Source organism: Solea solea, chromosome 13 (assembly GCF_958295425.1).
Source record: "Solea solea chromosome 13, fSolSol10.1, whole genome shotgun sequence".
Taxonomy (NCBI): Eukaryota; Metazoa; Chordata; class Actinopteri; order Pleuronectiformes; family Soleidae; genus Solea; species Solea solea.
In genome coordinates, this window is record NC_081146.1 from 17,659,909 (window position 1) to 17,673,521 (window position 13,613).

Consider the following 13,613-nt stretch of genomic DNA (forward strand, 5'->3'; position numbering starts at 1 on the left):
ATCTTTTCTTCTCGGCAGCATTATCCATTATAATCCAGTAGATGCTTTCACCACAGGGTCACTACTAAAGTCTTTTATAAAGAGAAGATATGGAAAATGTTTATCCAACATATTCAAGTTACCTTATCATACTGTATACACAAACTGTGTAAACAATTAAAGGAATCAGGGGATTTTATTGTTTTCTGTCAGCTTTTTGTCAAATTTATTCTCTTTTTTGTCAAATGTATTCTCTGTTATACTCTTACTGACTGGTCAATTTCAATAAAAATACGATTGTCTGTATAAACGTTAGGAGACAACAAATAAATACCAATGATTCTGTAAGACCCAGTGTTTCATTTACCAGTTTCCTTTCGGTTCCAGCTGTGTTCTTCCACTAGGGATATCATTTCTCAAAATGTGTGTTTTGAAATTTGACTGAATATCAAATCATACAAAAGTCTTATTGCTCAAACGGATTCATCCAGGGGAATCCCCCCTTCCCATCTCCTTACGCGAGGACTCATTTCCCCACCAATTATCCCTGAAGGTATTTCCATTCCAAAAAGTAAATATATTATGATTGTGATTTAGTATATAAGTCAGTTTATTATACACAATACACAATATTCATACGATCAAACAAAAAGCCGAGAAATGAAGATTGCATTCATCAGAAAATGTAAAAGTAAAGAACTTGTGCAGTCTTTTATAAAGCCTGGATCTAAGTCTGTGATACAATAGACAATAAAACAAAAAGGCCATTTTCAACATTTTCCAAGATCACACAGCTGACATTTTCCTCTGAAATTGGGTCAAACACATCTGGGGGGTTTTTTTGCCAGAGGCAAATTATCACATCTGAACTGAGAAAAGACGGACATCTGAGCTCTGGTCACGTTACAGGTGACATACAGTGGCTCTGGGTGGTTTTAACAAAACGTCTATGACCATTCCTATAGGCCTATTGTTTAAATAATATTGTTTTGGTTTGTCTAACACACCATGATGATGATGCTGATATGAAATTATTTTTATACATGTTTCCTCTTCTTTCTATATTATTTCTTTCTTATTATGGAAAGTGCCTTGGGATATTGATAATGCTGTATTTGATTTGATTTAAACAGATGCAGTTCCCAGAATATACTCCAGCAACCAAAAATGGAATAGGGTGAAACCCATGGGGTATTCTTTTATATCTCTATATCTCTATATACAATCCATAAGGTAGCCCATCAGTATCGGGCAAAATGGAAGAGAAAATTATTTGGTTGGGTAAGATGGATAAGATAAGATAAGATGAGATGAGATGAGATGAGATGAGATGAGATGAGATGAGATGAGATGAGATACGATACGATACGATACGATACGATAACATAAGATAAGATAAGATAAGATAAGATAAGATAATAGTCTTTTACAGTCCCACAGTGAGGAAATTTTATGGAGTTACAGCAGCACAAATAGTAAAAAAAAAAATTAGAAGGTAATAAATAGCCAACCTCAAACATCTGGAAATAAAATGTATAGACAAAACATCAAAAATATTAGTAGTTAATTAATAACTAATCTATATTGCATATCATTAATAGTATATGCAAGATAGACAGTGTGTAACCAGAATACAGACAACAGATGTGTGAGTGTCCTGTTTTATTAAACATACTTAATACAACATTTTATTTTATTGTTTCTCTGTAATGGTTTGATCAGATTATGTGGATATTTGACAGTGAAAATTGTAATTGGTCTCAAGTAAACTTGAGTTTTTTGGTCACCCCTCCATTTTCTTGAATGATGGTATGATCCCACCTACCAGTGGTTTGCTGCTCTCTCTCTCTTTCTCCACACACACACACACACACACACACACACAGAGAGAGAGTAGAGATAGCAGCATTCTGGAAGTGCACATGAAACAGGAGGAACCTTCGGGAGACTGTGAAGTGGGCTGTGTGTTTTGGAAACAGTAACCCGAGCAAGTTACCCGCCGGTACTACACTTCTTCAAAGAACTCGACTGTTTTCCCCCAGCTGGAGAAGAATAAAGCCGCATTTCTTCCCTTAAAATCTGAGGTTTGGAAAAGAAACGTGGAGTAGATTTTTTTTATCCGAGAAGTTTGCACGTTTCCCCACTTCCACCTTCATCCTCGTGGACATATAGACTAAGCAAGAATGGTGTGGGGGTAGTTCATATATGGAGCCTTGGCTGCAAGTGGGAGCAGTTTTCGGGAGGATTAAGGTGGCACACACACACACACACAGTTGAAAAACTTTCCGCGAGGCGGCAATAACTGAGCTGGATCTTTACGCACGCTCTGCGCAGACTGATTTGTAAAATCCAAGATGCGCTCCTTGAGAGAGTCGTGCGGATGTGAAAGCGGAGAAACCCGGAGTGGAGCGCTCAAGTCGGGTATTATGCGTTTACTTGTTCTCCTCCTAGTCGTCCTGTCCTGCCACGGTTGTCCGGACAGATGCCTGTGCTCCTCGCAAACTGTAAAATGCCAAAACCAGGACCTGGACAATATCCCGCGTTCTCTACCGAGCAATACCAAAATTCTGTTTGTCACGGGGAACAACATATCCCGCCTTACTGAGGACTCTTTTCCAAACAGCCTGGAAATGTTAACCGACCTCTATCTCAGCGGGAATGAGTTGGAGTCTGTGGAAGAAATGGTATTTGACAACTTGCCAAACCTAGTGCGACTGGACCTGAGCAACAACAAATTCCAGGCTTTCAGCGACAGAGCTTTCCCTGATGACAATAAACTTCAGATGCTGAACCTCAGTAAGTCTTTCCACAATCATTCCTCCGTAGAGGTGGTCCTAAATGTCCTGCAGAGTGGGAAGCTCCTCATGCTGAAAGTCTTGGATCTGTCCAACAACAACTTCCTGATTCTTCCAGAGGACACATTCAGGAGCCTCTCCAACCTGGTCAACCTAAGCCTGCAGAACAGCTCCATCATCTCCATTCAGAACGGGACACTGAAGGAGCCTCCACTGCGTGACCTTGACCTGAGGGACAACAGTCTTAAGTATCTGCCAAACACTGCCCTGGCAGAGTTCGACCTGAAGCCTGGTCTCCGCATCTGGCTGGCAGGGAACCCCTGGCGCTGCGACTGCATCATCGAGGACATGCTGATGTGGCTGAATAATTCCTCTCAGGTCGTTGATGGGCACAATCTGACCTGCACAGACCCCGAAGCCCTGAGGAGACGACGGCTCCTGCAGGTGGAGCCATCAAAGCTGAAGTGTTCGGGGGACATGGAGGGCGTGCTGGAGACGTCTTATGTTTTCTTGGGGTTGGTGCTGGCACTGATTGGCCTCATATTCCTGCTGGTGCTCTACCTGAACAGAAAAGGCATCAAGCGTTGGATGTACAACATCCGGGATGCTTGTAGGGACCACATGGAGGGGTACCATTACAGGTATGAGATAAACTCTGACCCACGTTTGGCCAACTTGAGCATCAATTCGGACGTGTAGATCCAGGATGGGACATGGTCTGGGACCCTGCATTGAGACTTAAAACGACTTAAACTATCGACATTTGCATGAGCATCTTCCTCTCCTTTCCCATTTACCCCCATTTACCTCCATACAGCCACGGCTGCATGTCTTCAAGGAAGCTGTGTCGTCAACTGCATTTCCTCCGTGCAACATTTCACGGACAGCGATTCATGCGGGAGGTTTTCAAAAAGAGTGATATGTTCTATTTTTACTTTCCTGAAGGATAAATGGACGGAGTGCATTGACTTTGAAGTGAAAGAATACCTGGGAAAAAACGTTGCATCCTTCTCCTGTTGACTCTGCTGCAGAGAAATGCTATGCTGCTTGTTTATAAGTTTGTTCATTTGATTATGTGAATTTTGTGATTTTAAGTATGCCATTCATTTTTGGACGATTATAGTGCACATTGCATAGTTTGTGGATTTAGTCGGTGGATGTGATAGCTCCCTTTTTCTGTCAAGATATTCAGTTCAAATAAAATGCGTCTGGATTGATGATATCCATCTCGGCTAAGAGCTTTTAATCTCAAGACTGACAATTCAAAGGCCTCACACACACACACACACATATATACATATATACACATGCACTAATTCCTCAAACACATGACAAACACTAAACCTCACTTCAGCTGTCGGCATGTTAAACAATGTGTGAAACGTCTGCACCTCTGCTGTGCCGCTTACATCCAAAGTGTCTCAGCTGCGACGGGGCGAGTGCCGTTTGAGCGAGTTGCTGCAGGAATAAAATGAAGTTAGATTAAGAAGTTGAAAAGAGGCCATGCTGTCTGAATTTAAATGAGCGTGTACTGTATCTGCAGGTCTTAAGGTAATGATCATCACCAGCTGTTATCGCTAGTCCAATTTGCTTCCTGCTGAGAATCTGATAAACATCCCAGACTGCACAGGAAATTCCCCCGCCCAAATAATGTAGGCGTAGGGCAGGCCTGACATGTGCCCAGAGACTTCGGTGAGTATCTGCAAAAATAAAACGGTTTAGATGGTACACGCTGTTTCATGGCACATGCAAATGAAGGCGAACTGAACCCAAGATTCTCATGGGGCACACAGAGGTTTTATGGAAATGAGCTTAAGCGTCTTGGCTTTTTTTATGTCACCCTGTTTTTTTGGGGGATAAAAGCGTTTCACTATTACTATTTATATTTGTCAGTTGTTATTTTTCCTCTTTTCCAGTATGGTATAGATTAATCATTAATAATGAATGTATTCTTTTGAAGACTATAGCGTGCATGTTGCCACCTCGCAGTCTAAATTAATGAAATCCCGCGCAAAACAATGACTGCGTCCTCCCTTGGCTGTTTGAAGAACATCCAGAGATACAGATTTCCACTCCCTCACACACGCGACACGCCTTAACAACTAGTCTCACACAGCCTGTAGCTACTTGTAATCTGTAGTACAACTGCGTGGCTCATGCCCAGATTTGTTTCCCAGTTTTTTTTTTTTTTTTTTGTCAGGCCTGCATCTCAGCTGCGATGAGGCCCGTCTTCATATCTGACACTTCTTTGTATTTCAGTACGAAATGTGTGTTCATTATTTTTTTAGCCAGCTGCAGCTGCTGTAATTCTGCCATAATCGGACACATTTCTGGAGGTGTCTGATTATGCCCAGTTTGGCATCAGAAAGGGAAGCGATGTGTAACACTATCTGTTCTGGTCTGATGCTCTGGCTGGTGTTAATGCTCTCCTGACAAACACAGCAGCTGCGCAACTGCCTCTGTGGACCAAAGCCGTGCTGTCACAACTTCAGTCTTACACTTACCACCTGAAAATCTCCTTTTCTCCAAGGCATGTGTTCCAAAACGGGAGATGGCTGTAATATTGCTGCACCTTTAATAGGTTTCTTTCCCTAATTGGCTTCAAGGTGTGTTGCTCCAGGTCTTATTATGATGATCACAACTTTCCTTGGTGATTTGATCTGCACACAAATTAAGTTAAAGCTAAAAGACTGTTAGTAACAGGCACTTGTTTCTTCAATTTGTAATTGTTGCAGGTTGACTTTTAAAATGGATGGCCTCTCTTCACACACATAATTCCCCAGAAATCTCTCTCCTCACCGCTCCTGTCCCAGGAGGGATATGCAGGTGCAGGCTGCTTACAACCTCATGTTTCCACAGAGACCAATGTCTTATTCCTCACACACACGCACACACTGGTTTGCACAGCTATTTTTTTTAGGACATCATAGTGACTTACAGTTATTTGGACAGCTTAAACAAAGCCTTATCCCTCACCTTCCCTTAAGCAGTTCATACCTAACCTTAACTGTCCTAAAGAGGTAACAAATGCAAGCGCGCGCACACACACACACACACACACACACACACTGCAGATTCATATATTCATATTCATTTTTGCTGGGCCACTCCTCAAGCTGTGCTTGACAGAGCCAGTGTAATTACAGTGAAGGGGGGAAAAACTTAGGAAAGAGTGAAAAGTGGAAGAGGAAAAAAAAAACCAGATGAGTGAAGAGACTGTTCTTCGTTCTCAAAGCACCACCACACCTTCTCTGGCTCACTCAGTGGCCCCTTTGTGCTTGTTAACACTAGTCTCCAAACAGCTCTGACGTCTAAATAGCCAGTCTTTGACTTATGGCATCAGCCGAGGTCCAGTGAGGCAGCGGCATGTCTCTGTGCTCAGCTCCCTGGACCCTCTCTTGTCTGTATTAAAGCCTAAAGCTCATTGCCACCACATGAGCGCGACATATTTGTTCTTGTTGATTTTATTGCAGCTCCTGGGAGCTCTGGGAATCAGACAGTCAACAGAGTTTGTTGCACTCTGTTGTTCTATCTTTCCCTCCGAGACTCGAGCTAGGCCGAACAGGAGTATTGTTTTTATTCTATAGACTCCCTTGTCTGAACAGTCCCTCACCTGAAGGTAAATAAATAAATAAAAAACTTTATGTGTATTGTTTATTGTTCATGAGGAACCCTCAGCTACTCCTTCTGGGGTCCACAAAAATCATAAAGGCATGTTAAAACAAAACAAAAAATGCCATGACATTGAAATTGACTATTAAAACTAAAATTACATAAAACTAAACTGGGAAAAAGTTTTTTCTTACTTATTGATGCTTGTTTTAAATAAGTGATCTTGAAACTCTAAAAAAGTGAGTTGGGATTTATGAAATTGATTTGACAGATTATGCATGACTTGGCTTTTTTATGTAGGTTTAAAGGGGTAGGTTGAGACTTTTTTGAGAGTTTTTGCTCACTAATGTTATCCTTGCTGCGGGGACAAATGGAGTGTGTAACTTGACTTTAATTGATAGGTGTCTGTGTGCAAATAAAAGTTACACAAATTTAAAATGACACTCTTAGTATTTGTCACAATGCTGGGAAAAACACTAATGGTTAGTATAGCATTAAAAACACAGTCAGCTGAAGCTTATCTTAGCTTCAACTAGATATATCACACCATGTCCATGTACAATCTTTAATTGAAATAATTATAAAAATGATTTATAAAGCACTTTTCCAACGTGCTTTACTAGATGAAATGATAAAAGCAATGCATTGCTGAACAATCAATCAAAGGATGCCAAATAAAGAACATTATAAATGACTGAATTACTTTAACAAAACAGAGATGATAAGAATTGTATGGTTTTGATTGCACCTGGGAGACTTTTTTTTAAATGACTGGAGCCGTTAAAGCTGTGCATACACTCTTGGGTAAAGCGCCACCTTCAGGATAGACTGTAGAAAGAAAAGCCTTGCCTCCTGCTATCATTCATTAACATGATGGTTAGATGAGACCAGTAAATAAAGATACAAACAAGATGGAGATGCTTCCTCAAAACTGAAACCTGACTACCAGGACACACCGCCGGCTCCGGCTCAACTTTGGAATGGAATTTTCCACAGAGCAAGGTCTTGTGTGTGTCTCTTACTTTGGCATAAACGGGACATCAAAAGGCTGTACCCCGGTGCACTGCACACACAGACACACACACACACACACTGCTCCCTGCTCACAACCGTGTTTGTAGATTTTCATTTAATATTCTGCTGCACTTTCCTGGTGCTGAGAGACAGAGACTGGCAGGTTATCAGACTGCCAGAGTGCCGTAATTACATTCACCACACTGTACTGGTCTGCTGCTCTACAAACACCTGGCAAGCTGCCCCAGCCACTGACCTTTCCCTGAGAAAGAGAATCAGGCTATGTAAATGGCAGTCATACGGGCCATGCTTCATAGACTGTGCCATCGTTTCTGCCGATCTCTCGGATACAGTGGCTATGTCAGCTTTTTATCTGTATACGCCGTATCCGTATCCATTTGTTATCACCAACGCGCCAACGTCTCTCCACACGAGATGCCTTGTCCTCTCTAATGTGGATTTATGATTGCCGAACATGAGCGCGTCGTTGTAGCTCACCTCCTGTTGAGCCGTGTTGGACTTAATGAACAGGCTTATCTGCAACGAAGACAGATCCGAGCTGACAGCACCGCTGCCTCTCTGAGTGAGAGCGGTCATGCAGAAGCTGCCACATGTGCTCGTGGGACAGATAGTGAGCGAACACGGGGATGAGGAGGCAAAGACCCAGCCGAGAAGACACCAAATCTGCCAGTTTTACTCAAAATAATAAACACAAAGGAAGGCGGCATGATACATGTAAAATATCAAAACACATACTGAGAATGACCTTTGCGCGTAGAGGGTCGTCCGAGGTTACTTGTTTGTTTTTTAACGGAATGTTGACGTACTGCTTGGAAGTTGAGGATGTAAAATGTTAATAATATACGGACCTTTCCTGAGCGACCTTTACAGAATAGATTTAATGATTCGAAAAATACGTCATTTGTCATTTGCATAAGATTTCCCTCCAAAAATTCCCCGCTGTTTAACAGATTTCATGATTTCAGACGGATCACATGCTCTAAAACTGGACTCAATAAGTATCTAGAAAAATATTGTCACCACAAAGCAAGTTTTTCATGTCTGGTTTTGTGTAGTAAAACGCATGAAAAAACAGGATGCCATTTAATATGTAAAATAAATACTGAACATGGATAAATGTGCTTTTTGTCTTATTAAATATAACCCACATTATCTGTATCCAAAGGTCAGACCTAGGTCCAGCTTTAGGCATGATTTGCTGCAAATGCTTCCTTCAACTGGACCACCAACGCTTCCTGCTACATCCCAAAATTTAAAAAAATAGCTGTTAAGTGTTCTATATTATGTATTATTATTGATTCTATGGCTTTACTTTTGGATACATACAATATAAAACTGCATGCTACATCGAATAAGACCATACAAGGTCATTGCAATGAGTGAGAACTTGGGCGTTTTGATTCTCCCAAATGTTTCAGTTTCCAGTGTTGTATCAGAAATGGAGGACAAAGATTCTGTTTCCGTGGGCGATGAAGGAGAGGATTTCACAGCCAAGGAAGTGGAGGAAAATATGTGTATGATTCAAACTGTTGGTCACACTTTACTATGAATGTAGATAGCAGGGCGCACGCATGAGTAAACAAGTAAATTGGGTGTGAATGGGTGAATGGCAACACTGTTGATGTAAAGCAGTTCTGACTTCCTCATCAAGACTGGAAAAGAGCGATATACAAATACAGACCATTACACTCTCATACTGTTCCCCAGTAATGACACATGTCGATTTAGTGATCTTGAAGGACCCTCACTTTAGGATGTCTACACTAGAGACCTGAATCCCGGAGGTTTTCATGTCTTACAAGCCAGTCTTTGCTCGTCCATAGGAGATGGTTAATGTTTCCTCACAGCACACACAACAGCTAACAACCAATCGACCACACGTGTGTTGAGATTTGCATTGATTTCTCAGCGGATCAATGAGCCAGTCCCAGAAGGAAGTGCGGTGTTTCCCCTTCTTATACGAGCTCACACATGAAAACCTGGCAAGGCCTGTAACACGGGAGACAAAGACTGACTTTCAGTGGCATTTAAAAACCAGGAGAGACTCATTTGTGGACAAGGGCATCTGAATTCTGGGATGAGCCGCGGAGCTCACTTTGTCTGTGCTCTTGCACAAAAAGCGAGACGGTTTTACAGCGGCTTTCACTATCCGAACAATGCGGCGCTCCATCAAGATGATATGTGGTGTTTGTGTAGAAGAGAAAGGGGAAACTGCCAAGTTGTTAGAGTAACTGCTTCTCTGCTTCACCTTCAACCCTGAGCTCATGGAAACATGTCACTCCTCTGGTATCTTCGTGTTTACACTGGGTCAAAATTACATCCACGCAGCTTTGAGTCGACCAACACGTCGCACAGTTGCCATTTTGGCTCTAATCCCACCGCTTGAACGCAGATTATTTAAACACTTAATTAGTCAGGCTGCGAACCCTGGGTGTTTACAGGCATTCAATCAGATGCAGCGCCACAATCATAACAAGTAATGGGTGTATTATCAACACGTGTTTTAAAGAGATGTAAATACAAGACCATGCGTGTTTATATTTTATTACTTCCACCATTTCTGTGTTGACGTTATTTATGATCAAAATGCATATGTGCCATATTTGACATTTCGTATTTACAATAAATGACATAGGCCGTTGATATTGTTTTATCCCTCTTGTATCAACTGTGAAATGTTAATTATGTACTGATGTGAAGATTAAACTGGACGTGGCACATCTTCTCGTTTGATATTGGATCATTTCCTCCTTTTCGTTTGTTGTTATAAAGATACCAAGCTCTTTGTTATATTATTGTTATGTCTTTCGAAGGTTAACACCGACCAGTAAAGAGGTCCACGCTAAGATCCATCTTCAGATCCATCACAAGACTGTCATGAGCAGATGGAGATTCCCCCACTGTCACTGAACAGTACTGTTCATATTTACTCAAAAACAGAAGTTCAGAGTTAACACTTGACCTTCGAAGAGCCTGTGAGGTAAAATACAGAAGGATTCCTTCAAGCTCCTGTTAACAAATAGAAGTTTGAACTTCCATAACATTTGTTTTGGCAAACCTTTCTCACGTTTTGATGTACTTGGCTTAAATTCTTTTAAAAAAATAAATAAAACATTTGATATTTAGACAGGAGAATACTTATCCACTGGTTAACTGAACATACAGCGATGACGGGACTAAATTAAGGAGGCCACTGCTGCACTAATCTAAGAAATATTCCAGTCCATAACGTCCTCATAAAACCATGACTTGTAATTTGTTGTCAGGATCTGAATTATTGAGTCAATGATTGTTCTTCAAAGTTGTTGATAGCCAAGCTGGATGCAAAATTAACCACCTCCGAGCTGTAGCGTTATTTTTAGACACAGTATGTAAGCATATAACTGTCAAGAAGTAAATAAACCAATTCCCCAAACTCTTCCTTTAATGTCAGTGTTTATGATACTGTCTTAATCATCTCCCTTTAAGGAAGACATCAGGGCCTAATGTGCTAAAAATAAAACCTATGCAGCAAAGAAAAGTGCGTTGCGAAAAGGGCAACGCACTGAGGTAGATTTTTGTTTCAGTTAATCCCCAAAAGACACTTTACACTCCATGCTAACAGACAGCACACATGTTAACTTATATCCATAGCAACGCATATTTACAGCAGTGCCTGTAGTCCTCTTTGCTGATGTTTTGTGTGGTCACACCGTCAGCTGGGAACTGTATTAAACACTTTGGTTATACGATGTAGATGGACGGAAGGTGTCGTGATGAGTAATGACCTCAGCAGCACAGCAGCAAGGCGACACTTCTTTACAAGGTCATTTGGTGGCTCCATTTAAAACGAAAAACAAAACATATACTTTATATTCATCCAAATTAGAAAACTCAGCAGGCCTTGTAGAAACAGCATAACAAGGTCCACACAGAATACTAAACCCATCCACTTTCCATTAATCTGTTCGTACAAAAGGTGCTAAAGTGGACACAAGGGTACGGCTCTAACTGGAGGAATTTGTTCCGTTGCCTGAAATGATACTGTTTTTCATAAATCCCCACACACGGCAGAGCGGGTCCAATGACCCCCCCTCATTCCTTCACATGCATCCTTCCCCTCTTTATGACTATTTCACAGCAGATCTCACATATTATTTAGTCTGGATTATGCTCTCCAAGGGGATGTTCCCGTAAAAAAGCACGGAAACAATAAAACCCTGCCTTGTTACGGAGCCGCAGCTGATGAGACGTAGTATGAAGACCTTCCTCTCTTTGGACTTGAAAAATGTGAACCTCCCAAATCCCAGCTGCAACAGTTTTATAGAACTGTATTCTACTTTACATTTTACACCTTTAAGTTTCAATGTCATATGTTAGATTCCGATCATTCATAACTGCTATGATTCTAAGGTTTCTATTCAATTACTACGTCTTTTAATGCCATTGTTTGTTGCTTTTACTCCTCCTCTTCCTCTACTTGAAACGAAAAATTGTCAGAAATCCATCCATCAATTTGTTTTCTACCGATTTAACCTCCACATGAGGGTCGCAGGGGGTCGCTGTGCCAATCACAGCTGACATAGCACGAAGTGCAGGCTACACCCTGGACAGGACGTCGGTCCATCGCAGGGACACATACACCTACTATGGTCAATTTAGAGTGTCCAATTTGCCTAATGCCCAAGTCAGCATGTTTTTGGACTGTGAGCTAAATGATCATTCTGATCTCTCGCTGCCAAATTTTGTCAGCTCTCCAAACCATACATGTGTATAACATCCAAGACCTCAGACGGTGCCCTCTCTCACCGGAGCCTCCGTGAACGTGGAAATGCATTCACGTGTCTCCAGTTACAATCTCAGGCCCCCAGTTGTCAAGTGTGTCGTTCTGCCCTCTTGCACTCCATCTTGTCATTTTCTATTCTCTGTATGAAATGAGTTGAGCCGCCATGCCAGCAAAGTAGTCTGGCAGCAGCGCTGGAGAATAATGAAATAGGCTTCAGATACAGGCTCAGACAGACAGCCCCTCCACAAATGAAATGCAATATTCCTAAAGTGCTGTGTAACATGAGCTCCATAAGTCCGTATCGGATAGTACTTCACGATACCTCCATTACATCCACAAGCCAACGCTTAGGGCAATTATGATCTCTCCGGTTACTGTGCATGAGCCAATCCGAGATGAGAGGGATAAAAAGTCAATTAGCCTTTGTTGCCCACTCTGTGCTTACATAGTCCATACTTTCTATTAGATTAAACACAAGGGTACAACTTTTCCCACTGGATTATTGTCATCACTAGGCCTTTGTAGATGAAAGTGTGATTCCTCCTGGTAAAACCAAATTTCTGCAAGTCACCGATGTGTGCAAAAACCTGAAAGAGTTTAAGACGGATTAATGTATCATGCTCTCTTTGCAAATTCCCTTAACAATGTGAGGATAAACATGGACAAAAACCGGACCTTTGGTTTATGAGTGGGCAGCCAAATATAGGCATCAACTCCCAGACCAAAGGTATGTCGAGGAGTCTCTGCATGGATGAATTAACTGTGGTATTTCTGCCGACAGGTTTTCTTCATCTTCTTCTTTTTTCTTTTTCTTTTTTTGCCTCAGAGGCACTCTCTGTCAAAGAATCATTCATTTGAGATGTATCCTCATAAATCAGAAATATCTGAATTACAGCCCGCGTTCTGGAATGATATCTGTGGGGCATTGTTCCTCCACATATGTCTCTCTGATTTGACGGCAAACACGCTGATGAAAGGCAAACCAGCTGTGTTAATGTTAGACTCGACTGCAGCCAGGTCTCTTCCGGTTGTGCTGTGTGACCCTCTCGACCCACATTCGTCTGATAAACATCTCTTGGCCGCCTCAAGTCCGACTTTGCTTTCAAGCCGTTGCATTTGCATGCAGTGAATGTGCTGCAATCACACGCTTGATTACTGGTTTGTTCTCACACTACTGAGATATAAGTGTCACTGTTACTTCAATCAATTTAAACAATACTAATGTAACAAAACCAAAGTAGCCTTTAAACCTTAATGCCTTCTTCTTGATCCTTCAAGCATGTAAGCCTGACCAGAACAAGTAACCAGCAAGTAAAACTACAGTAATTAGTAAAACTGGATTGTGCATAGCACTGGGTGTTGATTAAAATATTTTTCTAAATATGGAAACCATGCATGGAAATATGGTTTCTATATCTGGACTTTAA

General features: G+C 41.5%; 1 protein-coding gene across 1 annotated transcript; it reads left to right on the top strand.

Annotated features, from left to right (window-relative positions):
* The first annotated feature begins 1,852 nt into the window (after window positions 1-1,852).
* On the top strand, window positions 1,853-3,996 carry tpbgb (trophoblast glycoprotein b). Its single transcript, XM_058646730.1, has one exon. The coding sequence runs from the start codon at window positions 2,334-2,336 to the stop codon at window positions 3,471-3,473; it is 1,140 nt and encodes a 379-aa protein (XP_058502713.1). The 5' UTR covers window positions 1,853-2,333; the 3' UTR covers window positions 3,474-3,996.
* Window positions 3,997-13,613: the final 9,617 nt, after the last annotated feature.